The 27,367-nt window shown below is 37.6% G+C and overlaps 1 protein-coding gene across 3 annotated transcripts; it reads left to right on the top strand.

Moving 5' to 3' along the window:
- Positions 1-24,013, top strand: AZI2 (5-azacytidine induced 2). 3 transcript variants are annotated; one of them, XM_030265003.4, is made up of 8 exons: positions 1-143; positions 8,453-8,682; positions 11,169-11,294; positions 11,616-11,715; positions 13,374-13,522; positions 15,909-15,970; positions 18,681-18,796; positions 21,641-24,013. In XM_030265003.4, exons 2-8 carry the CDS (start codon positions 8,458-8,460, stop codon positions 22,027-22,029), a joined length of 1,167 nt encoding a protein of 388 aa, XP_030120863.4. In that variant the 5' UTR covers positions 1-143; positions 8,453-8,457; the 3' UTR covers positions 22,030-24,013. The 3 variants fall into 3 exon arrangements, with proteins under 3 accessions (XP_030120863.4, XP_030120864.4, XP_072781838.1); XM_030265004.4 differs by lacking the exon at positions 1-143 and adding an exon at positions 247-388; XM_072925737.1 differs by lacking the exon at positions 1-143 and adding an exon at positions 445-866.
- The last annotated feature ends 3,354 nt before the right edge of the window (positions 24,014-27,367 follow it).

Below are 27,367 nucleotides of genomic sequence, written 5' to 3'. Positions count from 1 at the left end.
AGGCCGAAACCGCGGCCGGGCCGGCGGAGTGGGGGCGATGGGCGCCCGAAGTGGCCCGAGCGGAGACCGCGAGGGGCGGCGCTGCCTGCCCGCCGAGCCGAGCGCCCGCCGCTGACCCGCCCGGCCCGGCGGGGCCCGGACAGGTTGGTGCCGGCGCGGGGGGAACGCGGGGCGGCCCCGGCCGGGCTTTCCCCGCGGTGCTGGGAAGCTTCTGCCGCGTGGAAGAGGAGCGACTCTCCTCGGGAAAAGAGGCTGGTCTGTCGTTTCTCCCCTTAAAATAGAGTCGTCTTCGTAGAAGCCCAGAATTGTGAGGGTTGGAAGGGCGATCATCTAGTTCAAGCTCCCTGCCAACCAGGGTCACCTCGAGCAGGTTACAGGTGACGTGCAGGTGGGTGTTCATTGACTCCAGAGAGGGAGACTCCACGCCCTCCCTGGTCAGCCTGTTCCAGTGCTCTGCCTCCTTCATATAAAGTTCTTCCTCATGTTGAACTGGAACTTCCTGAGTTTCAGTGGGAGCAGCCTGTCAGTCGTGTGCCGTGTCCGTGCCCAGTGACACTTGGCCGGAATAAGGAGACATCCCGTGGGGGACGGTGAGCAAGGCTTACAGGCACCGCTACCAGGCTGGGGCTGGGCCCCGAGCAGGCTGTTAGGCTGGTCACAAAGCTGCTTCTGACCAAGCTGAGAAACTGCGTGGGTTCTTGGAGCTGCAGTTTGTGCCTTGGTACAGAGGAGTCTGGCAAAGGAAATGAGCAAAGTAGGACTACAGGTGTGGAAACAGAAACACGATGGAATTTTGGAGCTTACAGGAACACAGGTGCCTGCAGGAAGTGTTAATTTGGAAGAAGGAAGTGCAGATGGACATTGAGGTAGTTATGTATGCTAGTGGTGCTTTAAACTTTTAAGAAAATGCCTCTTGAAATCCTGGTGTTTCACCTGGTAGGGAAAATACCTGTATCTCCTTAAATAAATTGGTCCCCTAGCAACTTAGAAGTGTCAACTGTTCCAGTGAGTGCTTTTAGGAGTTTTGTGTTTCTTAAGGAATCCTTTCATTTCCCCACTGCCTTTCACTGTATGTGTGCAGTAAAATCAGTGTGCTGGAAACAGACTCTGGAAAAAGTGGAGTTAGGGTGAGAATTATTGCCAGGACAGTAAAGTCTGCTCTGGACTCCAAAGATCAGTTTCTCTTCTGAGACAGTTTTCTGGGAGATGTTGTTATGAGCTATGGGAAACTTGTCATTTCCTGGATAGGGGTGCATGATCACATGCTTCTGCTGCTAAAAATCCAAAGTATCTATTCCAACATCTATTTTAGAATTTTAGTAACTCTGCTAGAATTACTGTAGACATCAAAAGAAATCTAAGATTATGACTACTTTTTTTTCTTTGAATAATTGCTGTTTGTTAGAAGTGGCTTTTGTTAGAAGTATTTACCAGATAATTGCCCTATAGCTTAAGTAGATTATTATTGCCTCAAATTTTAAGCAGAATTTTTTCATCTAAACTCTCAGTGAAATCAGAAAACACTGGTTGACTGAACTCTAGAGTGGACTATATGAAGGGTTTAGCCACCTTTTCAGTCCCAACACCAGTATTTTTTGCTAAAATTTATAATTACTCAGAACCTTGTTTGCTGCATTTGCAATTTAGGAAAGTGTGAGATGACCATTGCCCAAGCACTAGCTAGGTTATGTTTTACAATGAAAAATAGTAAAAAGTTTTTCAAAAGAGCAAAGAGGTTGAAGTGACATCTTTGTGCAGCAAAAATGGGTAAGAAATTAGAGATAATTTTAAGATTGCCTAAATTTTAGCAAGCATTCTACTTTGGTTTTCAGTATATTTGTTTTCTATGTGACACTCAAAAGGTGGGGAAAGTGTGAAAAGTATTAGTCAAATATATGAGCAAACTGTACTTAGGGTACTCAGGGCAGAGAAATAGAGTAACTTCATCTCACAGCATTGGAAAATCATAGAGTTATTGCAAATGCAGTAACATTTGTTTGTATTATTTCAATAGATGCATTGAATTGGAGATTGTGCACTATAAAATGTTAAATGTGGGTTGGCTATTTAGGAAAGTGGAAACTCCCCTGTCACTGCCTGTGGTATCCATATCTGGTTACTTTAGAAGAGAATTTGAAGAAGAGAACATGTGGAAGGAAACAGGATAAAATGCAGTGTGGGTTTACCTTTTGATAAATGTTTTTATTCTTTCACAGGGATTTTCTAGACAGCGGAAGTCTGACAGTCCATATTGAATAAAACAGTGATAAATGAGATCCAGTTTGCTATGATGGCAATGATAGGATTAACAAAGGGGTCAGGATAGGGACCAGCTTGGTAGGAGTCAGTGGAGACTTCATATGTGTGTCCATTATCCATGGTTCACTTTGGACTCAGTCTTATGTTTTGCTAAATGTTTCTACTATAATTGCATTAATTAACTAATTTACATTATTATATTATATTTTTATGTGGTGTTCTTAGTGTATGAAATTGTAGACGCAACTAAAATTTGACAGGACCTTTGGGGAGAAGAAATTAAGCTTGAGAGGGTAAGTGAAGCATAAATAGCTTGAATATTTAAAGTCATCCACTTAGAAGCTGCTAAGTGGAACTTAGGTTCAAATTACCAGGTTTGTCTGAAATATTGCCGTATAAATCTGAATATAGAATTTTAGAAAACAGCCCAAGTTGAAAAGGATCTGGGAAGATCATCTGGTCCCCCTGCAAAAGGGAGCCCAGATCAGATTTGCTGGCATCTTGTCTAGTTGTGTCTTGGAAACGTACAGATGTTGTGTTAGTGAGTTGCAGGATGACCGAAGGCCATTGGTGAGACTCGCTTGCTATCCAGTAGCTGTAACAGGTAAGGCACATTTCCAGTTGAATTAAAAGTTAATGCAATTACAAAAGGCTTGTCACTGAACTTGTGAACTCACTGAATGATAATGCATCTCTTTAATTGAATAGAAGGAAACTTGTGATTGGGAGATAGGACTTGCTGTTTGGTTTATAAAAGAAGATATAAAAAAAAAATCCAAAACAAATCCTCTAAACTTTTGAAACTAGTTATTCCTTATAAATCTTTTTAAATGGGAAAGAATGAACAGCAAAAGAAGGGTTTCAGTAACCTTTTAAGATACATAACCTTATATTTGGTGCTAGAAATATTTAACAGCCAAAAGCCATTTTGCTCCTACTTATGTTTGTTTGGCAGTATTGCTTTTAATTACTTTCAACATTAAATGCAATAGTTTAATAAACAGGATTATATGATGCTGAAAGGATAATATTTTATTGATTCCTGCTTCTGGGTTTTTATTTTCCCCCTTTTCAGGTAGTTGTCAGGGAAGGTGATTGTTGTGAATGCATCCACAGAAGGGCAGATTGAATACATTACATTGAGGATGCATAAGGTTTGCAAATTAGCAGTGGAGGTACTGGAGTCTGACACTGTTCAGAGAAAGTAAAATTTATCAAGCGCTGTTGTCATAAAATAGGCTTTTTATTGCTTTTCTGGTTCTTGTGAGAGTAGATTATTTATTGCAAAAACCTTGAGATTGAAAAAAATTGCTTGTTGTACTTGAGATTTGGCTTTTGTAGCTTACCCAGATGTTCAGGATAGATGAGCTGCAGTGATCTGGTGTGTGAGCTTAAGAGACAGCGAGTTTCCGTTTCCTGAAGGCAATAAAACGAAAGTGCTCTGGAGGTCTGATACAGCACACATGCTGACAGAGCACCGAGTACACTGAGAGGGCTGGGCTGTGCCCCTGTGCTCAGTGACTCTATGAGAGGGTGCTGGGCCTGTGGACTTTGGCCACTGCACATCCTTCTGTATGGCCAAAGTAGCAGCTACTGAGTGTGTGTGTGTGTGTGTGAACTCTTTTTTTTTTTTTTTATTACTCTTTAAAAATGGAGCAAGTATGTCTAAAAAGTGATGCCTTTCTCTGTAGAACAGTCTGTTCACAACTGGAATCAAAGAGAACCTAAGATTTCTGAAGGAGAGGTGCAAAGTGATGGATGCTTAAAGAGACTGGAAGTCTTGCTTGTTTTAACATCTTGTGTCATATGCTCCGAGTACTGTGTGGAGTTTTTGATGCTGGCTGCAGGAATTCTGTATTATTCCTTCCTGTGCTGAAGTATATTTTAAAAAAAAGAGAAAACAAAAAGCAGTACATCTTTTCTGAAGTTAGGGTGAGGGTTGTAACATGCTCACTCAGGATTCCTTTGGTTCAAAGGCATTTCTTGAATTTAAAGGGTTTTTTAATGTTTGCATGCATATATGTATACCCTTCTCTGTAAGGCAAGATAAATCAGTACAGAAATTGTGCTGTTGTTATCAACAGCTGGAAACTGTTCATACTACCATTATGAAGTCAAACCCTTAGAATCTGGAAGGCAAAGAGGAAAACAACAATCTTGAAATTATTTGCATTAGATATTTGGAAATATTTTGAAAACTGTTTTATTCTCTTTCAAATCAACTGTTAGGCCAAAATGAGAATCTGCTTCATACTGGGAAAAATTTAATGTAATCCTGCTTTTACTATCTCTCCTTCTGATCTGAGAATAAGATTAGTATTTCAAACTACAGAGCACTGTTTGTGCAGTGGTCTGTTTGCTATTAGAGCCTCTGCATCCCATGCTCCTTGTATGTAGAATGTGTTTTATATTTAACTGCCTCCCATGGTGTTAATGACTAGTATTCATAAAGCTCTTTAAAGAGAAAAGCGATGTTTCTGCCAAGCATTATTAAGATATGGGAAAACATTATTTTGCTCAAAATATTCATTGTATTGAATCAAAGCTGTTCTATAACCTATGTTGAGCAACAGAAGTGGTTCCTGTTAATTCTTCTTTTCTTCACATTATGCGAAAGAAAACTGAAGTGGTGCCACCTCTTCAAGCTCATTTGCTTATAAACAGGGAACATAATTAGTCCTGCTAGAACTTAATACTGTTTCCTGTCAACAGTGTATTCAGATTGGGTTTTTTGTTTGTTGGCTTTTAAACAGTAGTTAGTTAATACAAACAGTACTGGTACTCATTTAATGTATTTTTGGACATAAAGATTAAAGTCCTTTTAAGCAGGCTGTTTTGTGTGCAGATCATTCTAAAGTGTAAATGAAATATATTTATCACAGGCAAAATACTTGGCAAATGTGCTGAAGTAAAGGGAGTAAAAAGTATTAGGAAGACCTTTCTTGGGATGGGATGTGTGGTAAATGGGATTGTGAAATTTGCTTTAAGGAGGCTGAGATGGACATCAATTGTATTCATGGACAAGAACTTGTCAGTGTATTACTTCAAATATTTTAGTGAGAAATCTTTCACTTGAACTGGTTACTGTAGGACAGATTATCTCATGAATTTGAGCTCCAGAGAGGTCAAAATTCCCTCAGTTGTTTCAGAGTGTCAGCTCTGGAGCATTTTCAGCAGTGCATCCAAGTGTGACTTTGAATTAGGAGAAGTCAAACACATTAAAACAGGGCAGAAGTCTGTGGCTCAACTTGGTGAATCATCTTGAAAGCCCTCCTGGTATCCTTCTTCCAGATTTCAGGAGTTGTAACCTGTGGAATAATCAAAACACTCATTTGATTGTTGCTGTCATTTCGTATTTTTTAAAATGAGATGTAGTATAGTACTGGGGAATCTAAATTTTGATTCCTGTTCTTGAGTGAAATTGAATACTACAGCTGTAGATGGGGACTTCTTACAGACAGCCCTTTTTTCTGAGGGTTATATAGAGCCCTTTTATACTGAGGGTTTCTGTCTATCCTGACAGCAAAAAAAAAAAGCTGGGTGAGCTGTACATTTCACCATGGCCTTTTATAGTACTGCTGATCTTGAACTGTTCAATGGCAGTTTGTCATCACTTAGTGTGCAATACAGTTAGTAAAAAATGTGTATATTGGATTTTTTGGAACTGTAACTTGGGTGTAGAAATTTAGAAAAGCATGCAAACAAAGTCCCTTTGAATTATGTGGAATTATATGCTTGTCTTCTAAATAATCTCCAGTTCTGGCTTAGAGGGCAGCATCAGAAAACCCAAGTTGAATAATGCTATAAACTGAGATCTTTCAAGTAAAAAAATGTTAGAGTAACTGGTCTTCCTAGCAGGTGCTGGTTAGGTAAGTGTGTACTTGAATTCATAAAATAGTATTTGTGTCTGCTGAGTCTTATTTGGAAGGTGTTCGTCTCTTGGAAGCTCATAAAAGCATTTTTAGTTAATAAAATGCAGAAAAAATATGGTCTTGTTTTCCCATATTGCCATCTCCTGGTAGCACTGATGTGTGCAAGAAATAAGGAATGTATGATACTCAGGTTTAGGAGCTATAGGAAAGCACGGGGACAAAGATCTATGTTATGTACAAGGTCACAAATCTGCTGCTTTCTTGTGACACTTCTTTAACGACATTTGAGTCAAGTGTTCCGAGAAAAGACGATGTGTTGCCTTGAGAGGGCAAGCTCTTGGGAATTTGATGAGATGGGTGACAAGACTTGCAGAGCCTTTGGTAAAATGTGGGAGGATAGACTGGTATGTTATGCTCATCTTGGGAGACAAAATGAGCAATTCCTTCAGTCAGTTAATGCAGTTTGAATGACGTGGTGCTTTTGGTCAAGGTCACCTTGTGCATGGAGGGATACTGTTCTTACAATGAAAAGGAAGCAAACCTTTCTTGCAGGGTTCTTTCTACTTAAATGACACAGAAATCACAGCATATTCAAGGCAGAACAACAAGCAAGGGAAGCTTAGGCTACTTTTTTTGTCAGAATGCATCAAACAATGTACAAGGCATCTATTCACCTCCTGAACATAACCATTAAAAGGAGTTCAGCTTTGGTTTGTAGTGTTTTTGTCTTTTTTTTCACTGTTGAAAAACTCCACTGCTGTCTTATTTAGTAGAAATGAGCTGTCACAGTTTTTTATCATGTTGTCTAACTGGCTTGGAGCAAATTGAGACAAATGTGATAACAGCACTATTGTTCAGCAGTAGCTGTACTACAGTTCTTCATAATGCTGCACTCTGAAAGCTTTTCAGCATGGTGAGAGAAATTTGACCATATAGACAAGCTCCAGGCCTTTACTTCTTATAATCTATAAACAAATGGAAGTCTAGTTTGAATTCAAATAGCAAATACACAGTAGAAGAAGCAATTGTGGCCATGGGAGTTTTTTTGCACTAATGCCTGCCTTTTCAGCAAGGTTCTGCTGATCAAGTAGGTTTTCTGTTGAAGTAAGTTTTCCTGCAGTACAAAAAGCTGTCTTCATTATGCTCAGTTCTGTCATTCCAGCATTTTTGTTGGTTCATTTGCTAATCATCAGGAACCTAAGGATTTGTTGAAGGGGGAAAATACAAGAGTCTGCTTTTTGTAGAAGTCACATCACTAGTTTGTTTAACGGGGTGTTGGGGGGGGGTGGTGGTATTATGAGGCACTTTGTAGCATATCTTAGCATGCATGTAATCTTGATGTTCATAACTAAATGAGATGTGTCTTTTTTAGGTTGGTTATTTTTGCATTTTGGAGGTTGGCTTGTTTTTAAATGAACCCCAAAACTTGTTCCAGATAACTTGTAACTCTTAAGGAAAATGCTATTGGGGGTTTTCCATTGAGACCTGTTGCTCAAGAAAATATATGGAATTTATTTAAGATCGTATTTTCTTATTGAATGTTTTGCTCTGCCTGAATGATGCAGGTTGTAACAAAAACTCAGTGTAATATCTGCTTTGCATTTGTCATTCGGGTGGATCTGCCTGGTATTTTAGAGTGACATTTTACGAATGATCAGATTATTGTCAGTTTTCTCCACACATACTGAGGCAGGTCATGTTACTGTGCATGTTGTCATTCTCATCATATTTTCAGTCAAAAATTACTGTAATTGTTCAGAAGGAGGTTTTCTACTGTGACCAAGGAAAGAATAGCTACTCATGCAGTCTATTTAAGGACAAATACAAGTGTAATTTAAGATTCTGTCTTAAAGTTTGGGAACAATGTAAGTATTTGCATTCAAAAATAAAGAGGCTTTGGCACTTGTGCTCAGGAACCACAGGAGCTGGTTGATTTGTTGGAACTGTACTCTTTCACTGCTCAGTGCTGGCTTGCAAAAGCTCTGATATAATATTCCTTTGGAGTTCAGATAGTTGGTACCAACCAAATTCTACATTGGTGTTAAGACTTAATAAAAATTAATTTGACAGTTCATACATCTGATAGGTACTCAAAATATTTATGTCAAGCTACAGTGAAATGTGTCTTTTCTACACAGTGTATTTTCAAGGTGAAATTAATTTCAAGATTTTTCTGCGATATTAAGATACTTCCTGATTATTCAGTCTTGTCTTGTCATACTTAGACAGAAACACCCTGCAGTATTATTTCAGAAGGTTTTCAGATTCTTGATGAATTTGTCTTTTTGAAAACTTAGCACTTATATTTGTCTTTTTAACAGCTGCGATGGAGGAGTTGGTAGAGGATGACATCTGTATTTTGAACCATGAAAAAGCAGACAATGCTCACAAGAGAGACAGCGATATTCCTGTTCCATCCTATAGTGGAGATGAGTCTGTTGCCTCACACTTTGCACTTGTCACTGCATATGAAGATATCAAGAAACGACTGAAGGAGACAGAGAAGGAGAACTCCTTCTTAAAAAAAAAAGTGAGACTTTTAGAAGAGAAGGTAAGAAAATAGTTGATGTACCAGTTTCTGATAGCAGCTTCTTTTTTTGCTCCTGGCTGAATGGCAGAGAAGAAGGTTAAGGATTTGAAATATACACTTGAAATAATTTCCATGTTAAAATGTTTGTATAAATTGTTTTATTTATTTAAGTGAAATGCAGTTTGTTCCTGTGGTAGTGTATTTATGTCATACTGGCATTTTTGTTTCTCACTGGGCACATACATGATGCAATGCAAAGAGAGTAGCTGATTCAGACAGATGTGTAGTTGCATAGAATTTGTCACTGTAGTTTGGGTACCTCTTAATGGTATTTATTAGCTTGGGCACATGTGACACGGTATTGTTGAACAGTGAGGTGCAAAGCTTGTAAATTATCAGAATCCATGAAATGTCTAGCAAAAAACTCTTGGGCTCAGTACCAAAATGGTAAGGAAAAATTGGTTGCTAAGAATATCCAGCTAGGTCTAGCTAGTCACAGCCTCAAGTGTGAAATGCAAAATTACAATGCCTAACATAGATGTTGGCTGGCTGGGTTTTGATGCAGTAATTCTAAAACGTAAATGAATATTTCAATTTGTTTTATAGGCAGTTTCTCATGGCCATAAACTAGCCGAGTTCATTTAAGCTAAAAATTGACCAAAGCACAGGTTTTTCTCTGCAAGTAAGGAAGGCCACGATTAAATGTATATCCATTGTTCTGCACCAAGTGCCTTTTTACTGCAGAAGTTCTTGACTTTGGTAGATTGCTTTCTTATATGAGATGCAAAGATAAATCCTAGTGTTAAAGCTGAGCCATTTTTTTACGATTTTCTCCGAACTGTGCTACTGACTTAAAAGCTTTCCAAGTGTGTATTATTTTCTGGCATTGTAATGAAGAACTTGAGTCACACTTGGCACAGCTTTGAGACACTTACTTGGGAATTCTTGGTGAAGACAGGATTGTCTTTTTCTCAAAAAGGAAAACTATCTCAAGATTGTCTTTATATAAGGTTTGGGGATATGCTTGGAATAGGAATAGAGCTTTAGAACTGAACCATGCTGAGTGTAACATCTTTTATGTTGTTACTCAAAATCACAATAAACAGGATTTGACCTTGACAGTACTTTTTGTTTTGTGTCTTTTGGTTTGGCCTAGTTTAGCTTGATTCTCTTGAAGATGCTACTTTATTTTCTGTAGAGAAAACTTTTTAGTATGTGAATACCATTGAAATGTTTCTATGAGGGAGGGGTATTGAGAAGGCCCAGACTGTTAGTGACTTTCAGTCTTTGTCAATAGCTAATGTACCTGTATGCTTAAAAAATATATGGAGAGTTACTCCTTTGGAGTTTGTAATTGTGCATGGAAACTTCCAGAAAGCTTATTAAGGCTATTAAGGTGTTCTATTTGAGTGGCTTTATTAGGGGGAGAAAAATATAAAGGACAAAATTTAAAAGGAGTCATACATATACAAAAAAAAGAAAAGGGTAGGAGCTTCCTATCTTTGTGGCTTGTTTTCCCATACTTTCTTTCAAGCAAACACTTAAAAAAGGAGATATTTAAGGTAGATACATGAGTGTCAGTGCTTTGTTTTAATATTTTTTTTGCATCACTCCTAATTTTCAAGAAAATATGTGCAAATCTGTTGTGAATATCTGCAAGAGGAACACCTGAAGGAAGTGTGCAGGATAAAAAAAATGAAAAGGAAAATACAATACTTAATTAAAGCAAGAACCTTTTATATCAATAGATATAATTTCATATAAGGCTTCTTTTCTTTCTATCTTATTAAAAACACTGAATATACTTTAACTCTGTTCCCCTTTCTCTAACAATCCAGTGGGTAGTGGTTATTCTGCCTTGCTTGTCTTTTGCCATAGCAGGCAGTGAGATGGTGGTGATGTGAAAGTTAATAGATACTTGTAAAACAATTCTGCTTTGGCTTTTCTTACATAAATACACTGAAAGAAATCTTTATTTACATTATGAGGCATTTAAGAAATTATGGTTGGTTTCCTTTGAACTTTCTATATTTTGTGCCTTTATATGCTTAAAGCTCCTTTTTCAAAAAGCAGTTTACATTTTTTCAGAGCCTGGAAAAAATATGATTAAGGGATTGTCAGTGGGAGTAATCATAACTTATGAATGGTTTTTAAGTACTCATAGGAGTGAACTTATAGCAGTCTACTGGAAAGTATCCCTGTCCATGGCAGGGGAGTTGGACTAGATGAGCTTTTAAATGTCCTCTTCCAACTCAAGCTACTCTATGATTCCATAAATTAGTGCACATTAAGTATTAGAGATTTCAGAATTTGTAGACAGCCTTTGTTGCACGTTCGTCAAAATCTTTGACCTGTATCAGTGTATTCAATTAATCTGTTATCTAAACTGAAAAAAGGGAAAAGCTTTTAGATTAATATTGCAGGCTGTACCATTGCCTTTTCAAACTTTTGCAGTTCCCAGCATAACATACAGAACTTCTCATTTCTCCCGTGTGTTAAACTTTCAGGTGCTTGGCTCCCGGCTGGAAGAGGAATGCAGCTCAGTTGGGCGGGAACAAGTCAATAAGGCCTACCAAGCCTACCGAGAGGCCTGCATTGACCGGGAGCATTTGAAAAGCAAACTGGAAAAAATGGTGTGCCTTTTTAAGTAATGACTTCAGTGCATGCTTTATCAGCACTGCATAGTTAGTGCATGTTTACTGTAGAATGAACTTTATATACTTAAGATCTGTGGTGCTGATTTTATCACTCTTTTAAAGTCCATGACAATACTTTCCGTAGAAATAACGATTTAAAGTACCTCAGTTTAATTACTGGGCTAGAATAATGCTAAAAAAAATCAAAGCAATATTTTTTGTTGTTGTATTTGTTCTAAAATATTGAATTGTCAGACATGATAGAAAAATGCTTCACAAATTATTTTGGGTTGGGGTTTTTCTCCCCTCTGAAAATAGGCAAAAGAAAGTGCAGAATCCTTGAAAAACTTGAACGAACAGTTGCAATCTAAAGAAGTAGAGCTGTTACAATTGAGAACTGAAGTGGAAACTCAGCAAGGTATGCATTTAGTTACTTCATCTTAAGTTATGTTGAGGAGCTGTAGTGGTTATGTTGTGATCTTGGGGCACAAAGAGGTTTAACCCTATATAGGGGCAAGGTAAGAGAGGCATGAACAGCAGTGAGGTTTCTTTGAACTTGTCTTCATTCTCATAAATAGTGATGTGTATATTCTGAGGCTGTTGTGTTCTTCCACCCTAGGTGATGTACAAATTTGAGAAGTGGGCACCACCTAACAGTTTATAGGCTGTGTCATGTACATCTCTGGACCCCACCACCTTTTCCTCAGAGCAGGGCAGAGGCCTGTTCAAGTATAAAGATCATTCAGTTAATCCCACTTCCTCTGGCACCTGCAGAGTATATTGCTGTGTCTTGCTGTTGGGATATGACAAATACAAAAGGATGTTGTATAGCAATAGCTGCTCTTGCCAACAGTTACTTAGATGGCTGGGAAATGAGGAAAAATAGAAAGATGTTGGTTGTAGAGAGCTGGTGAAAAAAGGAAGGAGAAACTAAAAGTACATCCTGGCAATTCCACAAGTCCAAATCCTGCTTCTCTTACTGCAGTTGTAAAGGCTGCTCCGTACGTGATAGACGCATAAAACAAAACACCATGGAAGAAAAGAACCCTTGATTAATTTAGTTAGAAAAAAATGCCATCTGTATTGAGAAATGGACTGACTTCAGAGTCTGTACAAATGCAGTCATTTGAAAGGTACTTTTGAGTATGGCTGTGCTTGAATTGGATTGCTCTCCAAGATGACCTTAAGCATTTAATGCCTTACTTCAATTGCACAAATGTTTAAACCTAGAAAAACAAATTGCAGGTAGTGCTTGTATCACTGTTGAGGGCCTCATCATTTCAGGAGGTAAGAATTGCGGAGTTTGTAAGGAGAGCTCTAAAAATGTGATGATTTAAATTATTATTTATAACTCAGTTTTACTCATAAGTGGACTCTGAGTACCATGTTTGAAAAAAAAAAAAAAAAAAGGAATCAGTGTAACTTAAGGTTGTTTAAACTATTAAATCTGAAAATAAGTGTACCACGCAATTGAAGACTTGTGGGTTTTCTTCCTGTCATGTTCCTCCTTTTCTTGCTGTCTCACTAATGCCCTGCTACTGATCTGATGGTAGCATCATTCACACCATGTGAATTGCTTCAGTCTAACAAGATTTGTGTAACTTTATGCTTTCCCCTTTTGTTTTAATTGTATCTCTTGTTGTTCTGTGCGGAACTTCTCAATATTACACTTGGATAAAACTTAATGGTGAATGATGTAACAATGCAAATCTGAGGGAGAAAAGGCTCATGTTTTCAAAGCATGTAAGAAGTATGCAAGTTGGCATATATGATGTGTATTTGCCATAAATTGATGGTTTTTATTTCCAGTGCCTTTTTGTGCTAGTACTTCCTTTTTCTCTGTGTCAAAACTCCAGTGCATTCCTAGAAAGTAGGGCTCCATGCTTTAAACCCAGAAAATAGACCACCTCTGCCAGCAGCATTACCAGTGCTATATTTCCCTGTTGCCATAGACTCCAGTTTCTTCAGATTTTGATGCTTTTGTAGAACATGGCTGATTGAAGATCATCTTGCATATTGAGTTACATTCTTTGGACTGAGATTGGAATCTGATTGCCTTGTTTATCTTTTTTACAGTGATAAAAAGCCTGAATTGTACTCAGGCTAACTGGGAATTAGAGAAGCTGAACAGTGACCTGAAAGTGCATAGTCTGGAACAGGATCTAGAAAAACTCAAGGAAGAGTGCAACAGTCTCAGGAAGGAGTTGCAAAATTCCAAGCAGAAGGTACCTTAATTTTTAAGGATTTTTTGTATTAATGGTTAGTTTTAAATCCTGTGGTCAATCAAAATCAAGGGTTAACAAAAATATGCAGTATACAATTGAGTGAAAGATTAATGTCTTGGTAAAATTAACCTTAAATATTTTCATAGACCATCATTTTTCTTGGAAATAGGGACAGGCTTTTCAGGGGAGTGTTCATGGCATCAGGCCTGTCCAAATTTAAGAAGTGTCTAGATGATGCTCTTAATTAAAAAGTTTAGGTTTAGGTAGTCCTGTAATGAGCAGGGAGTTGAACTTAATCCTTAGGGATCACTTGTCATTCCAGATATTCAATGATTCTGTACAGGTGAGATTGCCCAGCCATTGCCCTTATAGCAACAGAAAATAAAGCTTTATGATTTTTTGTAAGTAGCCACTGAAGTTCTGTGTAAGCTGGGCTACTAAGAAAGTTTGGATTTATTATTTTTATTTTTTTTTAAACAACAACAGGATGCTCTGTTGATGCCATAAACTTTGTTTAAGGAGGTCTGGCATTTTTCTTTAGGCTAGTTGAACGAAGCTTGTTAGGAAAGTACCTCTTTTGGCACCCTTTCTTACCATTTCTGGGGCAAATATCTGTTCTGAGGGACACATTTTGTAACCTAGGTGTTGTTAGGATCTCAAAAAGAAAAGATAACAGTAACAAAAATCAGTAAGTTATTGTCTAGTGCATTCTTTCTGCTTTCCATCTTACCTTTGATGAAAGGTACAGTGCCAGTCTCTAGGACTGCAGTCATATTGAAGTTACACAGTGAATGTAAAACACCTAAATGTGATTGTTTGAGGAGGCAGACTGGTTTAGATTCCTTATGGTTAATAATGGTGATTATGTAATCCGGAATCACACAGCATTTGAGTGAGTCTGCATTTTTTCCACTAGGTGGGGATAAAGCATATGAAAAGCATATGCATATGATAAAGCATATCGTTAACTTCCCTTACTGTTGGCTGTTTAACTTGTGTCTGGAGCTGTTTCACGTGCTTTCAATAACTTCTAACATCTGAAGGCTTGCTGTAACTTGTGTGAAGTTCTGGTGTCTTCGGGTACCTCTAGAACAGAATAACAGCTGCATAAATAATTGCAGATTGTATTGTGAGAGTGAATGATGTCAGAGAGAACAGACTAAAATGGCATTTGTAAGGAATACTGCATGTGATGCTGTTTAAATTATGTTTATGCCAGCAGTTTTTGTTGCACAGAACAAATACAGGGAACAGCTTTTTGTTTTGTTTCGGGGGGTTTTGTTATGGTGGGGTTTTTTTGTCTTTCATATAATTTCTCCCTGATCCTGGTAACTGCTTAACACAGGAAATAAAAGTGCATGTTTTCAAATGTGGTTAATACGGTGCAACTTTTTTTTAAGCTATGAATTTAAATCTTTGGGAGATGGTGAGAAAGTTCAGGAGGAGAATATCAATGGGCAATGACAAATCAGCATTATTTCAACTCAGCTGGTATTTTCATTATTACTTATTTTCATTATATTAGCTAACATGTAATGAAAGTAAGTAATAATGAAAATGAAAGCATGAAAGCATATTTTCAAACATTTTCTACCTTAGGCAAGTGTACTTTCTATGTTTCTGTACTTTTAGATATTCTTACTCAAGTTTTACATTGTAGTTGGTGCAGTGTGTACATTGTATTGACAAGTTGCTTGAAATATGTACAGCCTTACAGCCAGTGTAAAGGGATCAAATCCATAACTGCTTTGGCTAGAGGGAATGATAGGAAAGGAACATGGAAAGAAGGGATATGAAAGGGAGGGAGCTCATCACAAGTGAGGGTCTAATAGAAGCACAGCTAACAAAGTGAACCCAAGATTTGATTGTTGAACAGCCCTGGTAAATTCAGTGTGGCTGCCTATATGGGCAATTTGAAAGTAGTCTTGCAGACTGAAGAGATAAATTATGTTATGTCATAAAAGTAATTTGTGGAAGTAAATCTATACTGAAACAGTTTCCTTTAACTCAAAGATTTTTATATATTGTGCCAGAGAGAGAACAAAAAACAAAGACTGTTTAAAAAGCAGAAATTGAGAGACTTTTCATGTCCATTTAAGAAAGTAATCAATCTCTAATTCTGAGAGTTCAGCTGTTTTCAAAAAGAAGAGTATGGAGGCGGCTGAGCAATGCCTTTTTATAAGTAAGGAGTTTAAGCATTTTTTAGTGGAAATTCTTAGTAGAAGTCTTTATTTTCCTTTTGAAACCTACTGCAGCTAACACAAGTGAAGATTACTTGTGAATTTCAGTATTAGGCAAATTGGAGTTTCACTGCTATTATTTTTGGGAGAGAAGATCTGAAATAATGTTAATTCATTCTTTGTCTTCTCTTCACTCTGTTATGCAGGACCGGGCTGAAGAGGAAAATCCATTACATGGAGACCACCTTCAAAGGCAAGACATCCAGAGGTATGAAATATTTTATTTTCAGTTTACTGAGTTCAACTTCAGTTAGTTGAACAAGTAAATTATTCTTGAAATAACACACTCTTTAGGTGTGTTATTTCAAGTTATGTAATTTTATTGAAAGTCTAGGTATAGTTATTTTTCAAGATCATTGTACATTTTTTTCTTTGTGTTTGTAGTTCAGGATGATGATGACAACTATTTATATAGTTATGCCTCTTGGCGCACTTACAGCAATTTCCACCAGAGGGAAGAGCAGCCCTTCACAATGCCAGGCTTTAGTGCAATGGGCCTTGGTGTTTCCTTGGGTGTTGAAGAGACTTTTCAGCCACTGAAAGAGAACATACAGACACTTCCCATCGTCTGTTCTCTGGTGCAGTGATGCTAACAATGCACACACTACACACAAATCACACTTTGTCCTTTCACCTTGACTGATACTTATTCCTGTGGTTCCTCTCGGAGCTTTGCAGTCAGCCTCACATAAAAGATGTTCTCTCAAGACACAGCAGTTATCTCTTTGATCACTGCTCTGATCAAACTGATCATTTGATCAAATAATTATTGATCAGAGCATATTTAGTCCACCAAGTGCTGCAGGTGGCAGCCATCTAAAATAGCATATGGACAGTATAGTGTTTATTGTAATGTAAATACTGAATGTGTAATAAATATGTAAGCCCATCCAAAAATCTGTGGAGAAAACACTTGAAAAACCTCCTATGAGAAACATTTGTTGTAGCAAGCAATCCTACTTTTTATAGAAAATGGAGGCATTTGTAGCAAGTTAACTTTCTGGAAAGTAGTTATTTCATATTTGTGAGCAGCTTGCCAATTTGACTTTAAATTCAGAGTGTGTAAATCTTATTTGCTGTCAATTTAAACAGGCTGTCATAGTGAAAGTTCATATTACATGTTAGAAGGCAGTATAGGATAAGCATCCAGGCACACACAATCCTTGACTTTCAATTACAAATTCCTTGAAAATTAGGCTTTGCAATGGGATTCTAAGCTAGTATCCACAAAACCAATTAAAATTTGTTGCATGTGATTTAAGTGGAATTCTGGTACCTGCAGCCCTTTGCAAGATGCTTGGAAAAGTACTAAATGTATTTTAAAGAATTCATCCAAGCACTTTCCTTCTGGTTAGTGGCAGACACTTGAGCTGTCCTTTATATTTGCCACTTCTGTGTTAAATATTAGACAGTTCTGGTTTGACATAACTACAGTTTTTGATCTTATTTTTTAGACCAGAACACAAGAGTTAAGGAAGTGTGGTTGCCACATCAGCTTTAAAATTAAGTTGTCATTTCTTAAGAGTTGAAAGAGCCAAAAGGAGTCTGCAGTAGAAAGGCCACAGCTTTAGGTGAACTTCTTGAAATATCAATTCTGAAAATTTTAACTTTCTATCTCTCAGAATTGCTGACACTTAATACATTATTTATTAAAATAACACCTTCCAGTGTTCTTTAATAGAGCTTTATTAATTTGGACGTTTGTGTTCTGCGGAAGTATTTCTGTGGATAGAAGTTCAATTTCTTTGTTTTAAGGGAACTCTCTTAGTGTTGACTTGCACAATAGCTACTTCTCAGAGTAATTTTGAACACATTTGTGCTTGATATTTCATGCAGGAATTACATACAGTTATAAAGCTTATTCATTCTTACTCATCTCAATAGCTTGAAATACTGAGCTGTTTTCAAATAAATGCCTTTTAGTAAATGTAGTGAGGAAGAAAAAAATCTGGAAACTTTCATCCATTATATTTGTCTTCAATAAATGTGTTTTGTTAGAATGTTAAGCATTAAAAAAGCATTAAATCACTGAATTCATGTTTAAGTTGGAGTAACTACATCCTTATGTCTTTGAACACTAAGTTAATTATTAATCAACATAAATGTGACATTCAGTGAGCCTTTGCTAGAAATTTTACCAAGAAACATATGGTAATGCTGACTTTCCTTTTTTTTCCTCTTAATTTTTATACCAGTTATTCACATGAAACATCAGTGTTGGAACAGTGCTGCTGTTGCTAAATATGTTTCTTGTATTATGCTGTCTTAGAGAATGACTTGGAACACCATTTTTACACTGTGTGATAAGGCAGTGTATTAACATAAATTGGAGGCCTTGAATATGAAAGAGTATGGTTTATATTCTAGATTGAACTCTGTGTGTATGCTCAGTTTGGGTCTCAGGTATTTAGTTTTAATTCAGTGTAGCAATGTGCATGGTATAAGACCAAATACTGGTCTTTGATTATTTGAAATTACAATCAATCAGTATTACTAGGCTCATAATATGTGTTGGGGTATGTGGTCATTTACTGAAAGGTATTCAGAGTTAACACTCTGCCTTTTCTATAACCTGGTGTCACTTTAAATAAATTATCCTTTGAGATGACTAATTTTATTGGAAGCTGGTTAGTTTCAGATACTGAAATGAAAAGTATGCTTCATATTTCTTCCCTTTGGAGAGTTTAAATTATTATTATTTTTACCTAATATGTCAATGTATAATTCATTGTATATTGCAATTGGCAGTAATCAAAATCCATCCATTTCAGATAATTCTTGGTACTATTCCATTTACAGTTATGGTACTGTAACAAAATTTGCAGAACAAGTTATTAACAGTCAACACTTAATAGGCATGTTAAGAGCTGCTTTAAAGGCAGCAATATTTAACTTGTAATAAATTTTTGTTTTGAAAGTTTGCAACAAACATACTGGGACCTGAAGAGAGAAATGTCGAATTTGCGTGTAGTGACTGACAAGCAAGTTGAGATCCTACAAAAACTGAAAAGGAACCCACCAGGAACCAAGAAAGGCAAGTCAGTGTTTGCAGTAAGAGACCTTACAAACACAAACCATTGATTCAAGCTGTAGCATTTTAAAAATAAACCAGCTATCATATCTTATCAGAATCTCATCAATTGAAGTTGATAAGCTAGACTGTATTATGGTTCCAGCTTCCTCATTTTCTGCTTTTGCTTCTGTCTCATACTGGTCAACTTCACACATAAAGGTGTTGCTGATGTGTTTTTTCTTCAGTACTGTATTCTGTTCCCCTTGTGGCTTTTTTCTCAGTCAAGTGTTGCTTATGTGCACAAGGCTGAGGTGTTAAGTTTACTCTTATTTGACCTTTTACCACAACTACTTCATATTAGGGGGGAAAAAATCTTTTTGCAAATGCCGTCTTATTTTCCCAGTACAGAATATATGAAGTATTAAATTTAATGCTTTAAATTTAAATTTTTAAATTTCAGTTTAAATACTTTAAATTAAATTAATACTTTAAATTTAATACTTTGAAATATTGAAATTCCTTATGGTTGCCTATTTCTTTATATTGTATTCAGAAAAGGTGTCTTTTCTAACAAAATGTTACACAGTGTGTCATTTTCTGCAAGTCAGAATACTGGAGAAACAAAACTGCCTTAAGTAATTTAAGGGTTAAGCACTTTTCACATAAAGCATTTAAAATTTCTGTGAGCACTTCATCAGACAGTTCTTCTGTTCCATACATACGTTTCTCTCAGGCCAAATGCTAGACTATCGGTCAAACAAACTGTGGTAAAGAGTTAATTTCCTTTGTTTTCTACTCACTTCAATTGTGGTCTTTCCTGTGCTCAGAATATTGGTGGAAGACAGTGAACTTGGTTACAATGTACTGGTGACAGTCTCTGATGTCCCTGTCCATTACCAGATCAAGACATTTTGTTTCTAAGCAGCTCAGTGAGGTAATGACAGGATTCGCCTCCCGAGCAGTCCCTGCCTTTGTGGTCAGCAGTGACCAATGATCACTTTGTCTCTGGGTACTTGGCTGATACAAACTGTCAACCCATTTTGTAGACTTGGCCATATTGTTATCAGGTGAGTCTGTGTTCCTACAATTCTCAAACATGTTTGTCAGATAGCTTCAGCAGCGAAACTGGGAACTGAATGAGTCTAAATAATTTTAGATCTGTCAAGGTTTGATGTGATCACAAACAGTCCTTACTTTTAATTTGGACTTACCTGTCTTGCCACTACACAACTACTGATTTTCTCATCTCCTTGGTGAGGAGACTCATTTTCTGCAGTTCTTACGCAGTTGCTCTTCCACAGCCATAGAAGGCATTCTTGATTGATCAGGGAACAGTGGACTTTTGCCTTTTCATCTGTAGACTTTTTTTAGAAGTATGTGCGAGTGGACAGGTCTGATCTTGGTCATCAGCCACACTTAGGAATGCAATACAGATATAGCTTTGCTTATATTTATAGACAAATCTTGGCTTATGCAAAATATGGGTACAATTGATGAAGCCTTCCACTTCCTATACCTCTAGTGATTTTGGCATCTACAAACCAGCAGCCATTGCTGGAGGGGCATTTATTCTGCAGAACACACGTTCATTGCATTGTGTGGATCATGAACAATGTCAGTTAACATGTGGATTCAACTTAGAATGTAGAGATGCATTTTATTTATGTTATGTATGGAGGCATTTTCAACAAATGTGTGTGCTTGTGAGCTTTTCTGTTTATTTTTTTCTTGTTTTTTTTCTGGTTGGGTTTTTTTTGTGGTTTTGGTTGGTTTTTAGGTTTTTTTCTTTTTTCTTTTTTTTTTTTTGTTCTGGGTTTTTTTTATATTTTCAATCTATTTTCAGTGGATTCAATTTTTCTTGATCTTCTAAAGGTCTGTGGGCCTCAAATTGCTTTTTACACCTGCCAGCACAAAGATGCCAAATCCAGTGCCTTAGTATGTCTTTCAGACATGATGTCCATGCTGTTGGAGAGTGGTTTGGGCCGACATCCATAAACGTTTATTGTGACAAACAGAAGTTGCATTCTCTGACCAAGATACCAACTTCTTTTTCTGTCCCTTAAGATCTAAAGTTAAAAATTGCAATTGATGTTCAAGATTAACAGGTGCTCTAGACAACTATGTAAGATGTGAGTTTTAACTCGAGAAGCATTAATCTACTCTGATTACATGTTTATGTACATTATCACTATGAAACAAAATGACCTGCTTGTATTTGGCCATATGTTCAGATATGTGTTGAAGGTGCAGCTCTTCCATTGCAGGTAGATCCTGTTTAGTTTCAGGATAACTGAAACAGTTTAAAACTCCTGCCTAACAGTTTAAAACTCCTGTGGAATGTCACATGGCTGAGCATTGCAGTCTGTCACTTTCAAAAGTAAAGTCACACAAGAGAACCTGTGAGCACCACGTGTTTCCATCTTACTACTTCATGGGCAGTGAGAATTTAGGTTCTAGATGGCATGAGAATACAGCTTGTTAAAGAATCGGTAGAATACAAAGCAGCATTCAGTCTTCTGCATCTGGCTGATTTCTCCAAGCATGTGAAAATGGTCTCTGTTTCAGCATTCATTTCAGTCTGGTCAGAAAGATCCATCAGTTTATCTGTGTTGAAATGTAAGATGAGAGATATTTTTGGCGTTGGGTGTGTTTTGGACACTGATTTCAGGATTTTGGGTTCATCTTGAGACTAGTGAGAGTAGTATATTGTTTTTAGCTTTCAAGTAGTTACTGAATATGGTCCAAAACCTTGTGGCTTGAAGAAACTGTGTTTAACATCCCTGCTAGACTGTAGTACATTCGGAGTACATGAAAAATGCATTAGGTAATGTAATTTTAAAAATATTTTTTATCTTCTTCCTTCAGCTGCCTGTACTGCACCAGTGCAATGTGTTGACTTGAACATTTCAAAGGTGAATTTGACATCTGGGGTAGGCTATAAAAATCTCTCACAAAATGATAAACCCCTCAGCAATGCTGTGTCTCCCCCTCTGCTGAGAAATGCCCGTGTCCCATCAGAAAGGGTGACCCTACAAGCTTGGACAGATGAGAGACCAGTTCCAGCTGATGGCAGAACATTTCAGGAACACCATTCCTATGGAAAGAGCTCTCTGGAAGATAATTCCTGGGTATTCCCAAGTCCTCCAAAGCCCAATGAGAATATGTTTTGGGAAATGAAGAATAATCCAACTTTGTTAAACTGTCAAGCAGATTACCTGGATCGGTGTAATCAAAACTGTCTGCACAAGAGTTAAACAATTTTTAGGATGAACTGAGGCATTTTTGGAGTGATTCTGAATAGGCACCTTAATGCTTGAACTTCTAAGGAGAGAAAACAAATTGCTTGAAATGTTCTTTATTTTTCATTCTAGTTCCAAATCAGAAAGCCTAGTCTTCCTCTGCTGTAAATCAGGAGCAAGTTCCTTGATGTTAAAGCTGTGCTGGTATAATGTAAATACAAAGAAATCTAGCATGGGGCCTAGAGAGTCTTGTACTGCAAATGACATACATTTGATAAAGGTTACACTGAAAAGTGTGTTTGTGGAATAAAACAAAATAATCCAGTTCTGTATTTGTTTGCTATTTGTATGTTGTCAAGAAAATACTTGGTATACAGTGTTAGAACTTGTACCAGGTCTTAGCTTATATTTTGACAGTGTTCTTTTTCAGAATAAGAGATAACATGAAGAATTGGATTCTCTCTTCCTTCCTCCTTTCAATTAGCTTTGATTCCTCTGGTTTGTAAATGCATTTTTCTGTAATATTGAACTAAGAAAGGTGAGTTTGTTTTGGGGCTTTTTTTTTCCCCAACCTTGATTTATATGAGATAGTTGCAAGAGAAAAACCACCCTTAGGCTATCCTGTTTCAATTGCCTCATTTAGGGATTGATTGTGAATGGTGAAGGACTGTAAGTAATGCTGCTGCTGAACACTGTGAATCCTGGAGGTTCAGCTTGTTTCCCTCAGTTCCTGCTGAAGGAAGCTGCTGTAACTGCACAAGGATGCTGCCACAGACCCAGTGTGCTCACAGTGCAGTTTTTCATATTGTGCCTCCTTTGCACAGCACCACAACTCTGACTCTTCATTCCTGTGGTGGTGAAGGCTGATTTTTCTTTTGCTAAAGAAACAAAGCCTTAATTTAATCAGACTTGGTGTTGTTGCATTGTTGATATACAAAAATAAGTATTTTTGTGGTGTCTTTAATATGCCACTGAGAACCAGAGCTACTGGAATTCCAACTACCTGCTTTATAGATTATGGGTCTCTAGGCACTACTTTTTCATTAATTTTTTTTCTCTTAAGGCCATTAACTGTTTCTAGACAAATATAATTTATGCTTTTTTTTTTTTCTTTGTAAAATTCTCTGCTTCATATCTGGCTTAATACAACAGGGTTAAGTGAAATGTCTTGACTGCTCAAAATGTTGAAGAAAAATGCATTGTATTTTAGATCCATGACACCTAACTTGTATGGGCAGGAAGACATTTATTACTGAAATGTGTGGGTGGGTGAAGTATTCAGCTTCACAGATCCAGCTTAACATCAAAGTAATAAAAATTAATTTCACAGCTGTTTAGTAGCTAATTATCTTAAGATTGCGTGCAAATACATGGGGAAGCTGTGTCTGTAGCACAGCCATAGTAATGATGGGCAGTAGAAATGTTACAAGGGTGCTACGTGACCTGTGTGGTTCTGACACTCCCCTGCACAGTAAGTACTTCAAACAGAGCCCATCTTTCACTTTGTCTATCAAAGGCAAAAAAACGCTTTCCAGATACCTTCTCCTGTAGCACAAATAGCATACATAAACAATGTTTTCCATTCACCAGATATTGTTTTTATCTTTCTATTATCTTGCTCACGTATACTGGCTTGTCTGTGATTAATGGAAATGGTGTCAGTTGCTGGAATTTATTCTGACCAATGAACACAGCTGACTCAGGGGAGTACAATCTCTTGGAAAGTAATAGAACAAAACCCAATATGCATAAAACAAATCTAAGTCACTAGGCTTTAGCTGATAGAACAACTACCTATGTAATAACAAAGAAGGCATTTCTCATGTGGCTGCATAAGCTATATGGTACCTAGTTATAATGTAGTTTACTTTTGGGGTCCCCCACCTCAACATTACTGAGGTTTTTTATTAAGGAATGTAATATTCAACAGGCATTAACATGATTTGTGCAATGAAGGAATTCTGTGTAAGACATTAAATAAATTTATTTTTGTTTGAAATTGGTTTCAGTAACAAATCTCCTTTCTGTATTTGGCACAAAATTTTTTGCTTAAGTTTTAATTCTTTTATTGTGTATAAATGCTATTCCAAATACAAACAATTAGATTTGAGGTTTATCACTTTGACTCGAGGGAAAAAACAGCCATCTATTGTAGCCTGCTTCAGCATCTTCTGGGAGAATAATGCTCCTGGATGTTGAAACCTGAAGGATTTAGTTGCCTTTGACTACTTGTGTCAAAAGGTTCCCAATCAGCTTGTCCTGTCCTGTATGAAATCAAGATTTTCTGTGCAGAGCCTGAGAATTTCCAGGTTTTGCATTTGACCCTTGGTTTATATTCTGTACTCCTTCCCAGGGTGGAGAAGGGAGCAGCAATGTTTGCTGAGAGGAACTTCAGGAGTGCTGCTGCTAACTAGGGAGAAGAGGGACTGATGCCAGAGAGTTTGCTGCAGGCAGCATTTCCAATCCAATCACTCATTGCCATGTCCAAGATGTAACAGCTGAAAAGGAAGTCCCCAGATTTGGAGTCACTTGGGAGCTCACTGGCTTGTGAAACATCTGTTGGGTCTGAAGCTTACAATCAGGTTTTGACTGAGATGGAAAAGCCATTTAAATCCATGCCACTAGCAGCTTACAGTGCTTTTTCCATTTTCAGAAGTGAAATCTTTTCATCAGTGACAGCAAATTACATGGACAAGTAGCTGTAATAACGGGGTTCTGGTGTTAAGTGTGCATGTGTTACATAAAACTGTAAAATTGCATATAGTAAGGACCAAAGTTCTCAATTATGTTAAATGACCCCAAGAAAACTTTAACTTGAATGCAAACCTTGAACATTTTAAAACCTCCCCCAACCCACCAATTTGACTATTTTTAATTTAAGAAAGCACTAACTCCATTTAACAGAAATGAAAGCCAGCTTTTGGGGCAGGAGAAGGTTGTTGCTCTGCACATTTAAATGAGCAAATGCCAACCTAATTAATATGTATTTGGGTATTTGGTGAATTGGATGAACCTTCTAATAACTTGCACATAAACTTGCACTGTTTGGTTAATTTTAAGTATTTTTTAAATCTGATCGTTTTAAGTTTCCCTGACAGTTTTGTGGTGTACAGCTGATCAGTTTTCCTCACATGTGAACTAGCCATATTGAACAAAGCAAACCCCCAGATTAGCTGTGATGGACTGTCCAGTTTTTACATCTGGGAAAGACAAGAACAGTACAAGACATATGCTGGAGTTACAGTAAAACAATGCCCATTCCAAGTAATGAATCACAGGCCCATGTAAGTATCACATGAACTATACTGATGGAATAAAGCAGATTGAATTTTCTTCCAAAACCAACTTGCAGCATACTTTTGCCACTCCTGTGTAACTGTCCAGCAAAATTAATTTAATTATATTTTAAGATGGAAGAGAGCAAGTCAAACATTAAGATACAGTAATAAAGTGGTAAAATGATCATGTCTGATTGAGTATGGCTGTTTGATTTAGGGAGAAGCATGCCAGAAACACCCAGGTGCTTGCTGTTACTGAACCAATTTATAATTAGGTGGAACACTTAACATTCCAAGTGTATTTGGTCATTTTTTGATCAGCAGAGTAAACAGGACAGAGGAGTTACTTGCAGGAATTACCCGAGGAGGAATATGCCTGTACTAAATGTGGAGCAGAATGGGCTTCTGGCTTGGAGGTTAATTTCTGTGTGATGTCTCAGACTGCAGTGGCTGTTCCACTGCCCTTTGAAAAATCCTGTGCATTACAAACTCTCCCTCATCTTCCCTCCAAGTCTGGATTTTACTCTCTGAAGGCAGACTTTTAAATAAGTACATGACACCTTCTCCCTCTTTCCTCTCATATCTTGCCTTTGTTGGGGGCTCCCCTCAGGAGTTTGAAGAGACCTTTAATACAGCCAGAGAGTGCAGCCTCCAGTGAAAAATGGGAGTGTCTTGGGTGCCTGCCAAGTGCTCTGAAGAGAACAGATAAGCCCCTGTGCTGTGTTTTCTTACACTGATTAGAATCCAGGGCTGCCTCCAGTAAACCTGAGTAGGAAGGAGAGTTTACAGCTGAGACAAAACCAAAACCGAAAGTAATTCAGTGGTATGAGTTTGTCATGTCATAGTACTCATTCTTTCATTTAAACTTTAAATAAAAGATGTAAATGCAATTCAAGTACAGGATATGCACAAGATACTAAGAAAATTAAAGGTGTGAAACCAGGAATTCAAAGCTAGGGAACAGCACATTAAGGCCAGAGGTGTACTATGGAGGAAGCTGATGCATGATGCAAGGGCCAATCCTTGCTCTGAATGCATACCAGTAATCCAGATGTAGGAAAAAAGAGAAACAAATGGCTGACAGCACCGTTCACCGTTCAGTAAATGGAATTTCAGGTGTGACATCAGTGCAGGTGTGAGCTGTGGGTGCTGTTTACATACAGCCTGTATTAAAGGGTGGGGAGCAATACCTGCACGTTCACCTCAGCTTTGTTCCATTCCACACATCCATTCCTTTCCTGCTGTCCTGATCACTGCACTTGTGGGTCCCCCTCACTTGCTGCCCACGATTTCTGCTGAGCCAGAAAAGGAGACCTCTATTGCTGTTGATTGACTCAGACCTGAGTCACAGCTGAGTATGAGCCAGGTAAGCCCTCAGTGCCAGCACACACCACTAGCAGCAGCCAGCACTGCCCCTAAGAGAATGTTCACTCCCACCACCACCCCCAGTCCTCTAGGGAAGGGCTTTTGCCAACACTTTCAAATGCTCAGGCTGGCTTTCCAGAGCTTGAAAACATAGCAAATTTTCATAGTGGGACAGAAAAACAGTCACTGTCATTAAAAACACATGTCACCATCTATTTTAGATTTCTTCCTTTTTAAAATACATACAGCAAAACAACTAATTAGGAATATTTTTTGTTTTCCAAAACACCTGAGATAAGAAGCCAAGTACATGTGTAGGTCACTGTTCCATATACACTATTTCATGGTGGTTACTTTTAGAGCTGAGTGCCACTTAAGTTTGCCTAACAAGGCTACACATCTTTTCAGTTTGTCACTACACGAGTCCAGTTCTCCACCCAGTTTGCTGAAGCAACATTAATAATGATTATTCCAGTAACAGGCACAGAATAAAAGGCAATGACTAACCGGGAGCATTAAGTCCTTCATATACATGTGTCAGAGCTCCTTCCTTGCATAGAGAAATACTGTTTGTGGTGAAGCAGTATTAAACAAGTAAAATGTTGCCTCTTCTAACAGAACAGTATAAAATCCTACTCCTTACTCAGAAAATTACTTTTTTAAATTCTTTAATCAGGGCATTAAAGTTACCAATTTTAAGTGCAGCCTTT

This window comes from Taeniopygia guttata, chromosome 2, assembly GCF_048771995.1.
Source record: "Taeniopygia guttata chromosome 2, bTaeGut7.mat, whole genome shotgun sequence".
Taxonomy (NCBI): domain Eukaryota; kingdom Metazoa; phylum Chordata; class Aves; order Passeriformes; family Estrildidae; genus Taeniopygia; species Taeniopygia guttata.
This window is presented reverse-complemented; position numbering and strand designations above follow the sequence as displayed.